The sequence below is a fragment of the Monodon monoceros genome, unplaced genomic scaffold (assembly GCF_005190385.1).
Source record: "Monodon monoceros isolate NGI ecotype Baffin Bay Population unplaced genomic scaffold, NGI_Narwhal_1 Super_Scaffold_21, whole genome shotgun sequence".
Lineage (NCBI taxonomy): Eukaryota > Metazoa > Chordata > Mammalia > Artiodactyla > Monodontidae > Monodon > Monodon monoceros.
In genome coordinates this window covers 130,895,121-130,917,087 of record NW_021703778.1, presented here as the reverse complement: position 1 = coordinate 130,917,087, position 21,967 = coordinate 130,895,121, and the positions used below count along the sequence as shown (strand labels likewise).

The 21,967-nt window shown below is 34.0% G+C and overlaps 1 protein-coding gene across 1 annotated transcript in view; it reads left to right on the top strand.

The window, feature by feature from the left end:
• The window catches only part of EXOC5 (exocyst complex component 5), a 51,877-nt gene that overhangs the window by 13,337 nt on the left and 16,573 nt on the right, over window positions 1–21,967 (top strand). The window contains exons 2-12 of the mRNA XM_029238288.1: window positions 1,374–1,468; window positions 2,094–2,241; window positions 3,213–3,407; window positions 7,051–7,115; window positions 9,380–9,408; window positions 12,783–12,892; window positions 13,407–13,451; window positions 13,561–13,701; window positions 14,689–14,771; window positions 16,116–16,325; window positions 17,626–17,773. Coding sequence (XP_029094121.1) covers window positions 1,374–1,468; window positions 2,094–2,241; window positions 3,213–3,407; window positions 7,051–7,115; window positions 9,380–9,408; window positions 12,783–12,892; window positions 13,407–13,451; window positions 13,561–13,701; window positions 14,689–14,771; window positions 16,116–16,325; window positions 17,626–17,773 — 1,269 coding nt within the window. The remainder of the gene's footprint in view (window positions 1–1,373; window positions 1,469–2,093; window positions 2,242–3,212; window positions 3,408–7,050; window positions 7,116–9,379; window positions 9,409–12,782; window positions 12,893–13,406; window positions 13,452–13,560; window positions 13,702–14,688; window positions 14,772–16,115; window positions 16,326–17,625; window positions 17,774–21,967) is intronic.

Here is a 21,967-nt window from a genome sequence, read left to right as displayed (position 1 = left end):
CTTCAGTCGATAACGGGGAATATGTTATAGTACATCCTTTAAGACCTTAGTACAAGCTGTGGATTCTCACCACCTCTCTTGATCTCATCTACAACTATTCTCCACTTCACTCACTGTGCTCTAGTCACACTGGCCTCTTGTCATTACTTGCATACTAAGTTTGTTCCCTGTACTTGGAGCATTCCTTCCCCAGATGACTTATTCCTTAGCTGCATATAGTTCTTTCTTCAGAATTTACTCTTTTTTAAAATATTTATTTATTTATTTATTTATTTGTGGCTGCTTTGGGTCTTCGTTGCTACATGCAAGCTTTCTCTAGTTGCGGTGAGCGGGGGCTACTCTTTGTTGTGGTGCATGGGCTTCTCATTGCAGTGGCTTCTCTTGTGGAGCACGGGCTCTAGGCTCGTGCGCTTCAGTAGTTGTGGCACACAGGCTTCAGTAGTTGTGGCTCGCGGGCTCTAGAGCACAGGCTCAGTAGTTGTGGCGCACGGGCTTAGTTGTTCTGTGGCATACGGGATCTTCCCCGACCAGGGCTCAAACCTGTGTCCCCTGCATTGGCAGACGGACTCTTAACCACGGTGCCACCAGGGAAGTCCTATCCTGCTTTTTTAATATCAGATATTATACATGAGCATTTTTTTCTCATTTCATTAAATTTTTTTACAACATGACTTTAATAGGAAAATAATTGTTTTATCCTGTAAGTTTACTATAATTTTTCAATAATGATTTTGTTGAATATTTGTGTTATAATTTTTCAGAGTTATATATAATACAAAAATTTTGTGTTCATGTCTGCTTTTTCCCTTAGAATTTTAAAAGTAGAATTACTGGGTTAAAGGGTATGAGCATTTGTAGTACTTTGATGTTACCAAAATGTTACCTACTGTCCTCCAAAAATACTGTACCTTTTAACATTTCTAACAATAATGAGAGTGAATTTCAGCTTACCCTCTCTTGTATGCATATTATAATTAAGGAAAAAGAAAAACTTTGTCAGTTTGTGAGGCAAAAAGAAGAAAAAAAAAGTGATAACTTGACCTTATTTGATTACTAGTGAAGCTGTATATATTTCATGTTTCTTGGCCATTTGTATTTCTTCTATAAATTGTTTGTGTCCCTTGCTCATTTTTCCTTTGGTATGTTCCTGCTCATAATACTCTTTAATATTTTAATATACTAATTTTCATTAAGTAATTTGTTTATTGAAGATTTTTTAAATTGAAAAAGCCTGTACGTTTTAATAATACAGATATATTTAATTAGTAATTTAATTTTAAGTTCTCACATGGTACAAACTATTTCATTTTTGTAAGTAGTATTAAGTCATGGCCTGTGAAACTTTTTAAAGGAACATTTATTTTGTAAACTAGGAGCCTTTTGTGGCAGATGAGTATATTGAACGTCTTGTATGGAGAACCCCAGGAGGAGGCTCTAGAGGGGGACCTGAAGCTTTTGATCCTAAAAGGTGAAGTAAAAATTCTTTTTTCATAGACCCAATCTAGTACAAATTTGTATCTGGAATAGAGGTGACTGTTGGAATTCCTTTGAACATTCATGTAAAGGGAGTTAACAACTGGCCAATAAAAGGAAGAAGCATTAGAAGTTTGAGATTTATTTTTTTCCTTTTATGTTTCTTTTATTTTAGAGAAGGACTTTAAGTGATATGGGGGAAGGGATTTTATTGCATTATGAGAATTTAATATTTTCTCCAATTAGTAATAAATTAGAAATGGCTGGCTATACCTCTAAAATAAAACATGTTGAATATGTTGTTTTAAGTATCGTAAATTGGGGGAACAAAAATTCACCATACCCTGGAATGCACAGTATTATTTTTATATAGTACAATTTACCTTTTTAACTATTTCTATAAAATTGGTTTCAATTCTGGGGGTTAATGGAGATTCCATATGAGGTTTTCATTTATGTCAGAGATAATCCCTAACAGGATGGTGAAGAGAAAATTAACATGTTCATCCTTACCTCAAGGAATGCTCACTAATACTTTATTTACAATTATAAGTGAACTGGTCACTTCCTAGTGATGAGTTATAGATGGATTGATACATATTCTAATTTTCCTTTGTTAGATTATTAGAAGAATTTGTAAATCATATTCAAGAACTCCAGATAATGGATGAAAGGATTCAAAGGAAAGTAGAGAAACTAGAGCAACAGTGTCAGAAAGAAGCTAAGGAATTTGCCAGGAAGGTACAAGATCTCCAGAAAAGCAATCAGGTAAACAGTTAGTTAAATAATGAGTAGTTTATACAGGATTTAATATCTTTATTTCCTTTCAGTTTTCAGTTTTTTAAAAAAATCTAATGCAACAGAATTGTTGAGGTTTCTTTATACTGCTCCCATCTCATGGGATAAAATGTTAATGAATTGTTATCAGGCACTCTTGGTGCACTTGCTTGCCTACTGAGTGTTGGTTTGGGATCACAGTACTCCCTTAGGATGGGGTGGTATCCATTACAGTGTGGTCCTTGCTTTCTCTTTAACAGTGCAAACTTTTAAGAATGATAATTCAGTAGACCTGTATTTTTAGGGGGTCATGATTAGCTTGGATATTTAGGTATTTATTTGCATTCTCATTTAATCATAAAGCAAAATAATAATACCAGACCAGCTATTGCCTGGATGAAGTTTTTCCCTAGAGGAAACCTGGTCTGGGAAGCTTCACAAAAGTCATGAGGTATATACCCTAATGAGAATGCTGGTGTAACTGGGAAAAGCATGTGCAGAACTCTTCCTCAGTCCATTTGGGAGTAAAACTAGATCTCTAGACTGACTCTGGGGTAAGTAGGCCAAGCTTCTTAGCCATTCTTAGGCCCTAAACTTAATCTGGAACCTCTGAACCTCTTTCACAGCCTGGACCTGATGTGGAACTTGATGGCCCTTTGTAAATGTAGTTAGAAGAGCATGTTTAGCATTGCTGCCTCCCAGGGGCTGTTTGTTCTTTAGTGTTAGGGGTTAGAAAGCTGATTTCTGCTCAGATTTCATATATTTAGATTCCTTCACTTAAGCATGTATAACTGTTAGAAAATAATAAAGTCAGTAATTTACATAAGATAATGTGTTTTTAAGTAGTTAAGGTGATAGATTCCAAATACTTCTAATGCAGATTCCCCTTGGTAATAATGATAGTATTTGTAGTTAATCTGGGTTCTCTGATTGTATTTTATGCTTGTTCACATTTTTCCTAGGTTGCCTTCCAACATTTCCAAGAACTAGATGAGCACATCAGCTATGTAGCAACCAAGGTCTGTCACCTTGGAGACCAGTTGGAGGGGGTAAACACACCCAGACAACGGGCAGTAGAGGCTCAGAAATTGATGAAATACTTTAATGAGTTTCTAGATGGAGAATTGAAATCTGATGTTTTTACAAATTCTGAAAAGGTGAGCACTGTCAGAAGGATAAAAGCAAATTATAGCATTAATAACAATGCCCTAATTATGAACTGCAGTTATTACTTTCCAGAGACAGACTTCAAATCACTGAGTTAGGTGACTTATTAAAAGTCTTTATTCTGAAATGTACACTTATCTACAGATTACTGATCAACTATATATATTCAGATTTTTAGTTGGATTGCCTGGCATTTTTGTTTATGAAATTTGTATCGTTTAGAAATGTTGAGGTAACTATTTTAATAAATATTTCTTTCTCATAATTGACTTTTAATATTAACAGAATTTGATAGGCACATTCCATTGGGTGAGGGGGTGGGCTGACATAAATCATTGACAAGCTGAAGTATCTTTCTGTGCAAGGAATTCAGAGCTTCTAGTTTTTGTTACTTGAATAAAGATCTTTTACAAAGAATTAAAGCATACTTTGGATCAAAGAGAATAGAAAAATCTGAATTAATTGTTCATGTTAATCTTTTTCATAGCACTAGTCACTTAATCCTGGTCTAAGGTTGCATGGTGTTGGCTGCTCTACAATCTTGGAAGAGGTTATTTAGCTCACTTTCTTCCCCTCGGGGGAAAAAATCAAAATGCATGAAAAAATAGACATTCTTATGGATGGTATATGCACATAGTGACATTGTCCACTAATATGTTGAATACAGTCTTCCAGAATTTTTCTGAGTGTACTCCATGGGATATCTCAGGTAGTGAAATTTTAAAAACTAAGTAGTACTGAAGTTCACTTTGAATTAAGCAACACATTTTTTTGTGAGTAGGAACTATATAGGGGTATAGAATTTATAAGTTTTAGAGATCTTTAAAAGGAATGGTTACATATGTAGAGATAACTCCTCTAAAGAAAAGGCAGTATTTTAAATAATGAGTTTCAGGAATTATATTTGTAATATAAAGTAGAACTGATAAGATTAACATCAAGAACATTATCATACTTAAACACTTGTAAAATACTGGCAATATCTAGCTTTTATATATTCACATGATTTTTATGTATAATAGTATACACACACACACACACACACACACACACACACGGCTTGAACACTGAACTGTTTTTCAGGATACCTTATGGAATGCTTTTATTTTATGTTTCCTAAATATAAACATACATATTTCTAATGTATTATAAAAGTACATATTTATACATATAAAAATTTATATATATATATATGTATATATATATATATAAAATGGTATATAATTCAAGTCTTATACCTTGGGTTACCTTGGATTATACCTGTTGGACTGTAGAGTATATTTATGTTTTGTTATAAACAAAATGCCGATATTTTACCCAGTGTGAGTTGGTCTGTTTATTTGATGCAGCTCAAGGCAGCCATTTAGAATCTAGAGAAAAATAAATATTTTAAAATTGAATGATTACACATATTTTTATCCTGATTTGTATTGCTTGTAATGTTTTGCATAATGAAATTATGTTCTTTACACTTTTCTTTAAACATTTTAATTATCAAGTAATTGTGTAGTTCATGGTATTACTGTTGTCTCTTAATTTTTAAGATTTTGATTGAAAGAAGAAGAAAAAATCTTCATATTCTTGCTACTTCATTCACTTGGTCATTAGCTGTCTGTAACTTTTGAAGAGCAAGTAGAGCTAACAGTGCTTAAGCTACTTCCTCTTATTTTCTCTCCTTTGCTTCACTCTCTACCATATCCCATTTTCTTTCATCTTGTTCCTTTTTTCTTATACTCTAGTCCTCTTTTCCCAATTGTCTTGTTTTTCTCTCATATCTCCCATAAGTTTTGGGTTACTGTTGAATCATTACTTTTGGCCTGGTACTATCACAGTTAACTACACTTAGGAACATCATATATGGTATTAGATTGCTAATTATTAGATAAACTTCTAAGTATCTCAATTTCTGCACTGTGTGCCAGCCACCTTCCCAATGGAAAGAAAAGGAAAATCACCCATGTAGTTAGGGAGGTGTGTGATTTTGGAAGGAATTAGAATGCGAAAAGTTAACAACCATCTTTTTCCTTTTTCTTCCTGCTCCAAAGTCATTTTTGCTTTTTTTTAATCTTTGCTTTTCAGAATCTTCTAATTTTCTTCTCTGGGAAAAAAAACCCATTTTATGACCATAGTATATATTTCTTCTTACCTCTGTCATTACAGAGTATGTTAGTTGTTTCTCTTCTTAGCATCACAACTTAATGTTCTTCATGTAGGTAATGCCTGATGGCCCTGATTATCTTTAACCTGTTAGCATGGGTGGTCTCTCACCTTACTCTAACATCAGTAGCAGATATAAGCAAGTTATTAGATTGTGGTTTTGAAAGCTTCTGTACTTTTATAGTATATTTCAACTGATGGATGACCTTAAGAGCTACTTGTGCTTGAAACAATTTTTATAAAATAATTGCCTATGGGAATTCCATAAAATCAAGTGTTATTTACTCTGCTGTACTTCTTACTATATTAAGTGAAGTTTGCAAACACTTCCATCTCTTGAAACAACAAGAACAAACTCCTGATAGGAACATAAAACATGTATGTAGGTCCTTTCTGAAGGGAGTATCGGTGAGGAGAAAAGGGTGGACATTGCTAGTACAACCAAATGGCATGGTGAAAAGAGATAATGCAGTGGTATCTGTGCCCATGTTCAGTAGAATAGAGTGAGCATCTGGTAACTGAAAATGACAGTGACATGCTGACTAGGAGAGAAGAGATAACTGAAGCAGAAATGCTATCTTATATTCACTGTTGTTGGGCAAAACAACAATATCGTTTGGTCCTGCTTTTGTTTTCCATAGTTGCTTGCCAGACTTCACGTGAGTACTCGGTTAGAAAGATCTTTGTTAATGTTCTCAGCTCTTCCTTCACGTTTGTATGAGTCTCTCTCTTCTTTTTTTTTTTAGTGTAAAAGAAAGTGAATGATCATAAAATCATTTACTTAAAGGTGTGCCAAAATAAAACTCAATACTTATTTGAAATTTGTTTTAAAAAGTAAACATTATATAACTCCCCTATACATTTAGTGTGAATAAGCACAAATGTCTGCATTTTAAGAATTTTGGACCCCTTGCCTAAATCCTTCAGTTCCACAACTTGAATAAGTACAAACATTTCTTTACCATATTCCATTCTAGAAACTTCATATTAAATGTAATCTTTGCTTTTATAACAAGTTTTATAACTTGATATGTTCATTAAATGACAGGCATTTTGTTGTTATTTTCTTCACTTAAAATGGGATTTATACAGCAGTATGATCTGAATTTTTATAAATCTTGTTTATCATTTCACAAACTCAGAAGATACTTAAACTTGCTTTCAGCAATCAATGATTTGAATTTATTCGGAGTAAACTTGAACTGCAGGTTTCATTGGGAAGGGATTGTGGCATTATAAAATCAGAAGATTTCAGCACAATAATGACAAATATTTATGTTTTATTGACTCATTATTGGTGATACCCCAGATATATTCCTGTTGCTCATAAGATTTTATTTGTTGTGTTTTTTAAAGAAAATTGTTCGGGTGAGGGTCTGTGGGCATACATAGAAGAATATTACTATTTTTAAATATAAAATTATTTTTTGATATGTATAAAGGTTTTGTAAAATTATTGCTTTTGTTTTTTAATAGATAAAGGAGGCAGCAGACATCATTCAGAAGTTGCACCTAATTGCCCAAGAGTTACCTTTTGATAGGCAAGTTTATTTCTCAGGAGCTAATTTGTGTATATGGTGTAGTGTATAGAATAAAATTGTACTTTTTCCTGTATGATTTTGCTCATTAATTCAACAAGAACTTATTGAGGACTGCCTTTGTACAGGTACAGTATGTAATAGCTGATTGAAAAAAATGTGGTATCTTAACAACTAAATTTAATGATATATCTTGAAATAATTTCAATCTTATGTTTTTCTTTTGAAAAAAATTGATGGAGAATTTTGAAATTGGAGTAAGATTTTGAATTTTCTTTGTTTTTTGGACTTTGATCAACAGACTAGAAGGGGACAGAGAAAGCTTAAACATGGGGCTCTTGAGCTCCTTTTTCTTCTGTCTACATGAGAATTCTTAAGCTTTTAGGAGTCTTGGGCACCTTTGAAAAGTTGGTGAAAGCTATGAAATTTCCTTAAAAAAATCAGATACACAGGCCGTTGTATACAATTTCATGGAGTTTTAGACCCTTTAGCCTATCTGTAGGCTTCTTCCTAGGGACTTCAGGTTAAGAAGTCCTGTTTTAGATGCAAGGCCCTGGGGCCATTGCTAAGTTAGGTATTAATGGTTTCATCCTAAAAGAACTTCACTGAGAAGGAAATTCTTTCATGATTTCCTTTAGTTCATGGAATGTTAGACTCTATAATAAAATCTTGTTAACAGTGGTTCTCCCATTTAAATATCTGGAAAAAATGTCTTCCCTTTTAACAGATAATATACGTATTTTATTCTTTTGGTAATACTTGAAAATCCTGAGGTACAGGTAGAATGTAAATGTATTACTATACTTAAAGCTTGTCCATTATGTCCCAAACATAGAGTGAAAGTGAATTCCCTACCCCCAAATATACCTTATTTTACTCTGAACTTTGTATCATCATAAAGGATTAGCAGTAATCATCATCTATCATTTAGCTATTATTAATAATTTCATACTTGTCCAGCATTATGAGCAATGATTTTTAATGTCACCCACAGAAAACCTCTCTTTAACTTTATTTCAGAGTTAAACCATTTACTTAAATGGGTAAAATGTGTGGCTCACAATAACTGCATCATAATTGTTGGCTTCATCTGTCTCCCACCCCTACAAACACAGAGGCATCTACTCATCTTCTGCTTCTCAATTGCATGCTTCTCTTACAGTTTTGTTTTAGCCTATCAGGCCTTAGAATTGAATATATATAGCCTAATCAAGTTTAATTTTTTCACAAAGATCAGTATAGCCTATCATACTTTGTGATCCACTGTGACTTTGATATCAATTTTGTATAGATCTTTAAATTATTAGCTTCTTCATCTGTCTTTGGCATCTCTTTTGCCAGCCACTCTCCTGTGTCTTCAAACTAATCACATAAGATCTCTCAACATTAATTTTCCATGTTGTGCATTCCCCCTGGATACTTATGATTTGAAAAAAGTTCTAGTGTATGGTAGTGTATGATATTTTAGTTTTTGAATTTGCAGAGGTTGAATGCTAGGCACATTGCTGGGTCCTTTTTATGGCTTCTATTTTATTTTTCTAGTTTTAAAATAACTCATTTGTATATGCTTATTTTATAGTTGTTTTTCTTTAAGTAACAATAGTGGAACGTCATATGAGGAAATCCCAGCTGAGGGGAAAATAGACAAATATCAAGTGAATTTAAAATGCCAGTGAATATGAGTAGGGACAGTAACCCAGTTGTTGGGGCTTTCTGGGTTGTTAATGCCTCATACAGAATTCCTCCCTTTAAAAGGGAATTGGTGGGACTTCCCTGGTAGTCCAGTGGTTAAGACTTCGCCTTCTAATGCAGGGGGTGCAGGTTTGATCCCTGGTTGGAGCTAAAGATCCCACATGGCTCTGGGCCAAAAAACCAAAACATAGAAGCAATATTATAGCAAGTTCAATAAAGACTTTAAAAAAAAATGGTCCACATCAAAAAATAAATTAAAAAATTTAAAAAATGGGGTGGGGAAATTGGTTGTTCAATGTGAATTTCCTCAGTGAGAACCAGAGACCCCATCTGGATTGCCCAAATTCAGTTTTGTTACATGGCATGCTTCCTACTATCAGTACTCTCTCACCTCTGGCTTTGTCTTTCCCTCCCCTCCCTCCCTCCCCCGCTTCCTTTCTTTTTTTTCTGACAACATTTAGTATAGAGGGTTCCTATGTACCCCCAAAACCAGTTTCCCCTTTTATTAACATCTTAAATTACTATGGTACATTTGTCACAAATAATGAACCTCATCATTGGTTTTTATCTTTCAGATTTTCAGAAGTTAAATCCAAAATTGCAAGTAAGTGGGGTTCTATTTATTTAACTGTTTTGGATAGGTAATCAAACTACTTGTATAAAAAAAGAAAATAGTAAAAGAAGAGAGTGGGAAGAATGTCATCCTCCCACCCCATCCCTGAGTTTGATTCCTCTTCCTTGAAACAACTATTATCAATTTCTTGAGTATTCTTCCAGAATATTCTATGGATATACAAGCATAAGACATAGATCATGTATATAATGTGTAGAATTTAGTTCTGCTGTCCGTATTTATTTTAAAATAATTGGTGGCATGCTATACAAATAGCTTCCATAACTTGTGTTCTTGGCATACTATACAAATAGCTTCCATACCTTGTGTTTTTAATTTAATCTTGGGGATTGTTTTTGTATTCATACATACAGACCTAATGTAGGTTCTCTTTTTTTAAAGCTAGCTTGTAATGACCATTTCAGTACCTATTTAACTTCTTACATGATAGCTTGATTCTTGATCTTTGGATTGTATTTTAAGCAGATCATTCTGAATTTCTTGAAAAGCTGCTATATTTACAGGCTCCCCTGGTAGTCTAAGTCACTGTTTTGGGAAGTCATTGAAGTTCAGAGACGACCTGTTTTCCCAAAAGTGTACCGTAATAGCCTCAAGAATGTAGTGAATCAAATACCACATGTTGTCTTAAGGTGTACCTTGGTATTGAATCTGCCATTGTTTGTAGTAAAGGCATCTGAACTCTAGTAAAGTGTTTTATAATTCTGCTCACCCTTTCCATAAATTCAGGTTTAAGATTTTTCCTGTCTCTTGCTATCACAAATGACGTCCAGAAGACTTTTCCCACGCAGCTGCTTTTTTTTTTTTAACATCTTTATTGGAGTATAATTGCTTTACAATGGTGTGTTAAGTTTCTGCTTTATAACAAAGTGAATCAGCTATTCATATACACATATCCCCATATCTCTTCCCTATTGCGTCTCGTTCCCACCCTCCCTATCCCACCCCTCTACGTGGTCACAGAGGACTGAGCTTATCTCCCTGTGCTATGCAGCTGCTTCCCACTAGCTATCTGTTTTACATTTGGTACTGTATATATGTCAGTGTTACTCTCTCACTTCATCCCAGCTTAACCTTGCCCCTCCCCATGTCCTCAAGTCCATTCTCTATGCCTGTGTCTTTATTCCTGTCCTGCCCCTAGGTTCATTAGAACCTTTTTTTTTTTTTCAGATTCCACAGATACGTGTTAGCATACAGTATTTGTTTTTCTCTTTCAGACTTAATTCACTCTGTATGACCGACTCTAGGTCCATCCACCTCACTACAAATAACTCAATTTCGTTTCTTTTTATGGCTGAGTAATATTCCATTGTATATATGTGCCACATCTTTATCTACTCATCTCTCGATGGACACTTGGGTTGCTTCCATGTCCTGGCTATTGTAAACAGAGCTGCAATGAACACTGTGGTACATGACTCTTTGAATTATGGTTTTCTCAGGGTATATGCCCAGTAGTAGGATTGCTGGATAGTATGGTAGTTCTATTTTTAGTTTTTTAAGGAACCTCCATACTGTTCTCCATAGTGGCTGTACCAATTCACATGCCCACCAGCAGTGCAAGAGGGTTACCTTTTCTCCACACCCTCTCCAGCATTTATTGTTTCTAGATTTTTTGATGATGGCCATTCTGACTGGTGTGAGGTGATACCTCATTGTAGTTTTGATTTGCGTTTCTCTAATAATTAGTGATGTTGAGCATCCTTTCATGTGTTTGTTGGCAATCTGTATATCTTCTTTGGAGAAATGTCTATTTAGGTCTTCTACCCATTTTGGGTTGGGTTGTTTGTTTTTTTGATATTGAGCTGCACGAGCTGCTTGTAAATTTTGGAAATTAATCCTTTGTCAGTTGCTTCATTTGCAAATATTTTCTCCCATTCTGAGGGTTGTCTTTTTGTCTTGTTTATGGTTTCCTTTGCTGTGCAAAAGCTTTTAAGTTTCGTTAGGTCCCATTTGTTTATTTTTGTTTTTAATTTCCATTTCTCTAGGAGGTGGGTCAAAAAGGATCTTGCTGTGATTTATGTCATAGAGTGTTCTGCCTATGTTTTCCTCTAAGAGTTTTATAGTGTCTGACCTTACATTTAGGTGTTTAGTCCAGTTTGAGTTTATTTTTGTGTATGGTGTTAGGGAGTGTTCTAATTTCATTCTTTTACATGTACCTGTCCAGTTTTCCCAGCACCACTTATTGAAGAGGCTGTCTTTTCTCCACTGTATATTCTTGTCTCCTTTATCAAAAATAAGGTGACCATATGTGCGTGGGTTTATCTCTGGGCTTTCTATCCTGTTGCATTGATCTATATTTCTGTTTTTGTGCCAGTACCGTACTGCCTTGATTACTGTAGCTTTGTAGCATAGTCTGAAGCCTGGGAGCCTGATTCCTCCAGCTCTGTTTTTCTTTCTCAGGATTGCTTTTGCTATTCGGGGTCTTTTGTGTTTCCATACAAATTGTGAAACTTTTTGTTCTAGTTCTGTGAAAAATGCCATTGGTAGTTTGATAGGGATTGCATTGAATCTGTAGATTGCTTTGGGTAGTATAGTCATTTTCACATTGTTGATTCTTCCAATCCAAGAACATGGTATATCTCTCCAGCTGTTTGTATCATCTTTAATTTCTTTCATCAGTGTCTTATAGTTTTCTGCATACAGGTCTTTTGTCTCCCTAGGTAGGTTTATTCCTAGGTATTTTATTCTTTTTGTTGCATTAGTAAATGGGGATGTTTCCTTAATTTCTCTTTTAGATTTTTCATCATTAGTGTATAGGAATGCGAGAGATTTCTGTGCATTAATTTTGTATCCTGCTACTTTACCAAATTCATTGATTAGCTCTAGTAGTTTTCTGGTAACATCTTTAGGATTCTCTATGTATAGTATCATGTCATCTGCAAACAGTGACAGCTTTACTTCTTCTTTTCTGATTTGGAATCCTTTTATTTCTTTTTCTTCTCTGATTGCTCTGGCTAAAACTTCCAAAACTATGTTGAATAATAGTGGTGGGTGTGGACAACCTTGTCTTGTTCCTGATCTTAGAGGAAATGGTTTCAGTTTTTCACCATTGAGAACGATATTGCCAGCCAGCTGCTTTTTTATATAGCAGTGATAAATGGCAGTCACACTGTAGGAGCTCACCTCTTTTACCAGTTGGGAAGATTTTTTGGTTTTGAAAATACATATTTATATACCACAGTATATTATCGGGTTTTGATCCACTACCTATAATCTCATATAGTTTTTGCAATTCTTTTAAAAGAAAGCTAGATTCCTAGTCATTATATTTATAAAGAAACCATATACTCATATGTAACTTGGATACTTTGTCTCATTGTAGCTGAATGACTTTCTATTTTTAGGTAAATACCATGACTTAGAATGCCAACTGATACAGGAGTTTACTGGTGCTCAAAGAAGAGGTGAAATCTCCAGAATGAGAGAAGTAGCAGCTGTTTTACTCCATTTTAAGGTAAATAGTAAAAGTTTAAAATGGCAGATTAGTCTTAAAGAGTACAGAGGTTATATGAATTCTATATATTATAGTCTCTGTTTTTCCCCAGTTGTATGAGTCAGTGATAATTTTCATTATTTGGAATAATTTGAATGTACATTTGTATCTTTCTCCAGAAATGCTATTAAATTTTAGGTAGTTAATATTATTTAAATAAGGATCTTATATTCAATAATATTAATATTTTATCACTGAATTTTTATGTAGTTTGACATAGAAAATCATATTGTCTGCCTTCTGCATATTTAATGTATTTTTTTTTTTCAGTCAAACATTTGATGAAATAATTCAAAAGCAAGAAAGGTTGACCTTAAGTTTGGAACATAGGAACCAGAGAGTAGCTATTACCGTTGGCCATTTATTGAGGCATAGACATAACTTTATTACATATAATACCTCTTTTATTGACATTGTTGTTATTATTGTTATAATTGAACCAAAAGAGTGATGTGTATTTCTTTCTTCTTCCTAGGGTTATTCCCATTGTGTTGATGTTTATATAAAGCAGTGCCAGGAGGTAACATAACAGTACACTTTATTGTATTTTATTTTATTTTATGCTAATTTGTGTTTTTAGAAAGCATTTTAAAATTATATATTCAATGTAAAATTCCTCTGCTGTTTAGGGTGCTTACTTGAGAAATGACATATTTGAAGACGCAGCAATACTCTGTCAACGGGTGAACAAACAAGTTGGAGATATCTTTAGTAATCCAGAAACAGTACTGGCTAAACTTATTCAAAATGTATTTGAAATCAAACTACAGGTAATTTTAAACAATGACTAAGTACTTAAGGCAATATGTGATTTTTTTCCTCTATGTTTTAAAAGTTTTTAAAATTTAGTTTGTATAATATCCTTAGGCATAGTAATCCACTTATTAAGTGTAGGAGAAAGGAATGACAGTGTCATGCTTTAAAAAAAAAAATGTTTTGTTTACTAAGAAAAAAGGTGCTAATCACTCAGTGTCATCAGAGGATGTGTTTGAAATTACGTATGTATCAGGTTGTGTGGTAGGTTAGCCTCAGTTTTAATTTTTATTGGTTTCTTACCTTAACCAATAGATGGCATTTTGGAAATTGAACAAGAATTACAAGCTCAGTCTGTAGAATTTTTTATAATATGGTACTAAGATTAAAAGAAAACACAGGAATTTCATTTACAACCTTGACTTCTATAGCTCTGTACTTTAAGGCAACATTTCCTAAACTATGTTTACCAATGGATTGAGCAACATTAAATAAGTGTTGTCTTTACAACACAATTCAGGACTTTTAATAGCCTTTAAAGATACTAATATGTATTGTGATTCTCTAGAAGTGGAGATGTAATGTACAGCATTTCCCAATTTTACAGTAGTGTCTCAAAGGACACTAGTGTTACTTAGACTACAGTTTGGGAAAAGCTGCTTTAAGGAATTGACCATATTGATATAGCTTCAGGTTTTGTTTTTTGGGATTTTTTTTTTTTCCCCAATGTACTTCATGAGGCAGGATAGGCAGATTTCAAAAGACAAGGTATTTGAGATTCTTAATGCTTATTCCCAACACTGATAAGATGTATGAGTAAATATGAGAAGCAGTAAAAATTAAAAACCTATTTTTTTTTATATTGGTCTCTTTTCTATGCATTGCCTTTTCCACTGGATCTTAAGTTAGAACAGTTCAAGAATGTGGAGTAATTCTAGAGAAAAAAAATTGGCTATATAATTTAATATTTACTTAATTGACAGAATGTTGACTTTTTGTTTTAGAGCTTTGTGAAAGACCAGTTAGAAGAATGTAGGAAGTCCGATGCAGAGCAGTATCTCAAAAGTCTCTACGATTTATATACAAGGTATATTTTTAATTATTAGAAAATAGTAATATCTCACTTTTTTTTTTTTTCAAATAGAAAATGGGGAAGTATTCAGGTATTTTTGAATAACAGTTTGTCGGATAGCAATATACCTTTTAACATTAAATACTCGGCTGTATAGACTAGTATTGTACAAGAGCAGCATTCTTAGCATGTTAACTTAAGGAATTGGATATTATGCTTTATATTAATGTACTTTAATGAAATATAAAAACCTTGTTTAAGACTTGAGAATTTTGTTTCTGATTTTAATTGTAAGCTAGTTCATTATTCTTTAATTCTTTTCTTTAAGAACTAGTATTATTACATTTATCTGCAGCTAAAACTTCAAAAGTTGAGAAAGGGAGTGACAAACTCTCTTTTAAATTTATTTATTTTATTTTTATTTATTTTTGGCTGTGTTGGGTCTTTGTTGCTGTGTGCAGGCTTTCTCTAGTTGCCGCGAACGGGGGCTGTTCTTTGTTGTGGTTCCCGGGGGCTGTTCTTTGTTGTGGTGCCCGGGCTTCTCGTTGCAGTGGCTTCTCTTGTGGAGCACAGGCTCTAGAGCGCAGGCTCAGTAGTTGTGGTGCATGGGCTTATTTGCTTTGCGGCATGTGGGATCTTTCCGGACCAGGGCTCAAACGCGTGTCCCCTGCATTGGCAGGCAGATTCTTAACCACTGCGCCACCAGGGAAGCCCCCAGAGTGACAAACTCTTATATGACAATTTCAGACTTAAGTCTGATGTGAAAATTTGTCTTGTGCTTTTGTAAATGGCAGTGTTATACTTTGTAGAAGCTTCATGTGGAGTTTTTTTTCCAACTCTATTGCTTTTCTTTATTGTCATCGCTTTGAGAAGAGGGTTTTCAAAAGTACCTATAATCAGGAAGTCCATCTCAGCAACAGCACTATTGTGAGCCTGTCTTCAACAGTGAGAAACAGAAAATTAGAGGAAAGTCCAGGGACAAAGACTAAAGAAAATGAACAGCGCATAGACTTCTCAGTATTTTGACTTGGGTACCATGTCATGAATGGCATACTTGAAGCCATTCTGCCACTGTTGCCATTTCTAGTCTGGTTGGTTGCCTTAGTTTCCTCTCCTGAGTCATCTCTAGGAGTTTATGGTAGTTTTCAAAACCATGATGTTGTTTGTAATATTCATTCTACTTAATATATGTAACCCTATACAGTCGCTGTCTGCATCCTGAGTAACTTCCCAGGGTTTAAGAAATGGTGGTGTAACATAAGTTATTAAAAACTCACGTTATAAAAATATGTATTTCTTAAATATTTTTACTATACCTACAATATACATTAATCTTTTTTCTCCCTTTTGCATGAAAAGAACCACAAGTCTTTCCAGCAAGTTGATGGAGTTTAACTTAGGTACTGATAAACAGACTTTCTTGTCTAAGCTTATCAAGTCCATTTTCATTTCCTATTTGGAGAACTATATTGAAGTGGAGACTGGATATTTGAAAAGCAGAAGTGCTATGATCCTACAGCGCTATTATGATTCAAAAAACCATCAAAAGAGATCGATTGGCACAGGAGGGTAAGTGTTTTTGTTAAATGTTATAGTTAAAACTAAAGATATTAAAAGCTATTATATTTGGACAGACTTGTGAAATATTGATAGTCATTAGAATTTTCTGTGAAGAATTTTTAAAATTCAGTTTGTTTACACCATTCATCAAATCCTGTCCTTCAAGCCACATGTTGAAATGTTCCTACATAACATTATTAAAATGTAAAGCAGAATACTAGTACCGTAAAGAGTTCGTCCCTCGTGCCCTTCCTGCCTGCCTGCCTTCCTTCCTTTTTTTAGACTGAGTAAATTATTCCAGGTTATTGACTAGGAAGCACATTGTTTTATTGCTGCTATTGCAGGTGTGGTTAAAAAAAAAATGCAGATAGTTCACAATTTTGTACCCTGAGCTTTTTCATGACTTGGGCATAAAATTATTTAAGTAATACATTAAAACGTGAATGTACTTACCTACTAGAATAAAATTAAATGATTTGCTGTAAGAATTGGTGGCAACTGAGTTATCTAGATCTCAACTATCTGGAATTGAGTTGATTTTTGGATGAATCAGAATGACCTCTGTGGAGCCATATAATCAGAGTTGACAGTTCACGTAACGCACACCCAAATCATTTTCTTGTTTCCCAGTTTGTCATATATTAAATAATGATCATGGAGAGATTATAATTAGGAATAAGAAGTGACATCTCAAAGGCAGTAGTAAGTAAAAGAGAAAACCTAAAAAACAATCATAAGAATGTTTTGAAAAATTAGTTCACAGCCTGGAGCTATATATTCTAGGACCAAAAAATAAAGTAATTTTCTAAAGATACTATCATGTAATAAATGTTCTTAATGACCCTCAGTCATTGAGAAAAGCTAAATTATGTTTAATGATAATGAAGAAATATACAATATGTTTAAAGGGTTAATATGTTTAAAAATCTTTAAAATTTTAAAGTTTGTTTTAAGCAGGACCATTTAGTTATCTGGAATATTAACTTATTTGGAAAAGTCAACTTCCTAAGGAAACCAGACAGGGAGTTTTGGGCTACTGAGTCAGAATTGTAGAGTTGAAAGAGACTTTAGAGATAATAACTCCAAATCTACTCATTTTTCAGACGAACATCTTCTGTTTAGAGATTAATGCTTGCTTCACTTTACAGAACTACTTACTGAAATTAGAAGTTTTAGGTTTCCTGGCTGTTGGTCTATTTTTCTTTCTTCTTTCTTTTTCTTAGTTCATGTATACTAAGTTTGAGAGTATTTGAAATTGAAATCTATGTATAGTAGTGTTCTTTTTTCATTTGTTGGTATTATGCACTAGTATTCAAGATTTGAAAGAGAGAATTAGACAGCGTACCAACTTACCACTGGGGCCAAGTATCGATACTCATGGAGAGACTTTCCTATCCCAAGAAGTGGTGGTTAATCTTTTACAAGAAACCAAGCAAGCCTTTGAAAGATGTCATAGGGTAAGAGTAATTGTAAATTTATTTTATTTGTATATAGTTGTGTATTTTAATTTTTCTCTGGTTAGGAACAATTGTTTATTGTAATAAAAAAATAGGACTTTTGCTTGGGGAACAGAATAATTTTTAAGTTATTTAGAAGTATATTTTAACATAATTTTAAAGTTGAGCATGTCAAATTTTCTTTAGTGAGATATTAAATCAAGTTATGAAAGGGAAAGTTAGACCTATCTTATAAAGAAATAGAGCATTAGGGAGAGAAGGATGTTTAAGAACACAGATATCAAAGGAAAGGAAAAGTTGACTCCATTAAAATTTAGAATTTCTGGGCTTCCCTGGTGGCGCAGTGGTTGAGAGTCCGCCTGCTGATGCATGGGACACGGGTTTGTGCCTCAGTCCGGGAAGATCCCACATGCCGTGGAGCGGCTGGGTCCGTGAGCCATGGCCGCTGAGCCTGCGCGTCCGGAGCCTGTGCTCCGCAATGGGAGAGGCCACAACAGCGAGAGGCCCACTTACTGCAAAAAAAAAAAAAAAAAAAAATTAGAATTTTTTCCACAAACATACTTTAACAAAGTAACAGATAAGTCACAGCCTCTGAGAAGGTATTTGCAACCAATATGACTAGCGGAAGATTTTTTTTTTTAAATGTTGAGCCTTCTTTTAATTTATTTATTTTTATTTTTGGCTGTGTTGGGTCTTCGTTTCTGTGCGAGGGCTTAATCTAGTTGTGGCAAGCGGGGGCCACTCTTCATCGCTGTGCGCAGGCCTCTCACTGTTGTGGCCTCTCTTGTTGCGGAGCACAGGCTCCGGACACGCAGGCTAAGTAGTTGTGGCTCACGGGCCTAGTTGCTCCGCGGCATGTGGGATTCTCCCAGACCAGGGCACGAACCCGTGTACCCTGCATTAGCAGGCAGATTCTCAACCACTGCACCACCAGGGAAGCCCACTAGCAGAAGATTTATAAAACAAATATTAGTGATTAATAATTGTATACCACATACTATGTTCCAGGCACTATTCCAAGCAGTTTAGGTATGTTATTAACTCATTTAATCATTGTAACATTTCTGTGAGGTTATTATTCCTGTTTTACAGAGGAAGAAACTGAGGTACGTACTTCTTAAGTATGAAGTTGAGAGTTGAGGCAGCCTTAATTTTTTATTTGTATTGATGTATATTGTCTATATACTTATATTGATAGATAGTAAATCAATATAAATTATACATATAAATATAAATCAATAGAAAACAAGTCAAAGGCTACACATAAATACAGAAAATATAAATTATCAATAAGATATTCAGTCTCACTAGTGGGGAAATGAAACTTAAACAGGGAAAATACTGTCATTCTCGATAGGTTGGCAAAAATTAAGAAGTCTGTTGATACTAAGTATTGGTAAGGGTGTGGAGCAATAGAAGTTCTCATACACTGCCAATGGAAGTAAAAATTGGTATACTTTGGAGAGTAATTTGTTAATTCCTTAGAGAAATTTGTAGGTGCACATGACATGTCTAACATCATAAGCTATGTTGTTTGTCGTGGTGAAAAATTAGAAACAAAGTGTGCTGTAAAGAGGATTGATAAACTAACATTGTTCATATACTAGAAAACTATATACCAATTTAAATGACTAAACTAGAGTTACATGTATCATCAGCATGAATAAATCTCAAAAATGCAATGTTTAGTGAAAAGAGCAAAATGGGGAAAAGATATATTCTGTATACCACAACATAAAATTTTAAAAAGTAAAACAATACTTTATATTATTCAGGAGCATACATAAGCATGGGTGTGATAAACAACTTCAGAGTAGTGGTTGCCTTGGGAGGAATACCCAAGGGACGTTATCTATATGTATAATGTTGGACAACTCCTGCCCCCCAAAAGGAAGAAAATCTGAAGTATATTTGGAGAAATGTTAAGATATGACACATCTGGGTAGGTGATGGATATATTTGGTACAGTAATATCTGTACTTTTCTGAATACTGGAAATATATTAAAATGTTTCTAAAGCATCAGGTCATCAAACATGAAGCTGTTAACATATTTATTTGAATCACAGCAACTAGGTCTAAATCATGACCTTCTGTCTGGAAAGCCATGAGATTGAAAATCAGTTTAATTCATTGCAGTCTGATCCAACAAACATTATTTTGTGTTTACTTTGTACCATCTGCCATGTTAGGCATTGAGGTTATAAATACAAGACATTTACATTACTTTTGAATAGTGTGGAGAAAAGAGGTAGACATATAAAGAATTAGTGCAAGGTAGGTAAACACTGCTGGGACCAGAGGAAACAACCAGCTCTGCCTGGTTAAGGAATTGAGAAAGAGTATCAGGAAAGATTTTAAAACGGAGGAGACATTTGAGGTCTGGATCTTGAAAGCTAAATAGGATATCTTCAAGAGGATGATTCTGGCAGGCTGTTTCAGGAATAGAGAAAATTACGTACACAAAGACATACAGATATCAATCACGCAGTATGAAATGCTTGAACTAAAAAAGGATATGGGGAGAGTAATAAGTCAGGAGGTTGAAAATGTAGACAAAAACTCTTTGTATGCCATACTTAGAAATTTGGACTTGACCTTGTTAGGTGATGATGGAAACTTTAAAGGATATTAAAAAGAGCAGTGTAATGAGCAGATTGGTGTTTTTTTTCCTTTCTTTTTAAAAAACTTAGTAACTTTGAGATATAATTGACATTCAATAAGCTGCATGTATTTGAACTGTACAATTTGATAACTTTGGTAAATTATGTGTACATTTGTGAAACTGTAACGCAGTCAAGATAATGAACAGATCCATCACCTCCAAAAGTTTCCTTCTGCCCTTTTAAAATCTCCCTTTCGCCTCTATTTCTGTCCTTGGGCAACTGCTGATCTGCTTCACTATAGATTCGTTTTCAAAAAGAAGGGGATGCTTCAGTACTGAGTCTTGAAAGCTAAATAGGATTTTTCAAGAAATTGATTAATTTTCTAGAATTTTTAATAAATGGGGTTATAGTATATTATAGTGTATACATGTGTTTCTGGATTCTTTAACTCAGCATAAATATTTTGAAATTCATTCATGTTGTGTGTATTAATTAGTATGTTCTTCTATTGCTGAGTAGTATTTTATTTAATGAATATGCCACAATTTGTTTATCCATTTATTTATTGATGGCAGTTTAGATTGGCTCCAGTGTTTGACTATTACAAATGAAGTTGCTGTGAATATTCATGCATATGTCTTTATGCAGACATATGCTTTCATTTCTCCTGAGTAGCTATATGATGTGATACGGTAATTCTTTTTACGAAACTGCCAAACTGTTTTTCAAAGTTGTTTCGTTTGACATTCTTACCAGCAGTATATGAGAGAGTTGCATTTGTTCCACATGATTTCCAACATTTGGTATGATCAGTCTTTATTTTAGAGTCTAATAAGGTATGTAATGATACCTTACTATGGTTTTAGTTGGCATTTTCCTAATGACTAAATATGAGCATCTTTTCTTGCATTTGTTTGCCATTCATGTATATTAGTTGGTGTATTTTGCATGCGTTTTTTAAAATTGGGTTGTCTGTTTTCTTATTTTTTGACAGTTGTATATCTGGTTAAAATTCATTTAATCGATATATGATTTACAAATGTTTTCTTTCAGTCTGTGGCTTGTCTTTTTCATATCTAAAGAGTATTTCAAAGAATAGAAGTTGTTAATTTTGATGATATCCAATTTAACACTTTTCTGTTATGGGAGGTATTTTTGGTATCATATTTAAGGAATCTTTGCCTAACCTAAGGTCACAAAGATTTCCTCTTATATTTTCTTTCTTTTGTTTATTTCCTTAAGTTTTCTTTCTTTTTAAAAAAATACATATTTTTAAAAATTTTCAACAATTTTGAAGGGTTACTTTCCATTTACAGTTATTAGAAAATATTGGCTATATTCCCCACATTGTCAATACCTTGAGCCTATCTTACCCCCAGTGGTTTCTGCCTGCCACTCCCCAACCCTTACATTGCCCCCTGCCCCCCTGCTCTGTAACCACTAGTTTGTTCTCTGCATCTGTGAGTCTGCTTCTTTTTTGTTGTATCATTAGTCCGTTGCATTTTTTTAGATTCCACATATAAGTGATATCATACAGTATTTGTCTTTTTCTGTATGACTTATTTCACTTAGCATAATGCCCTCCGAGT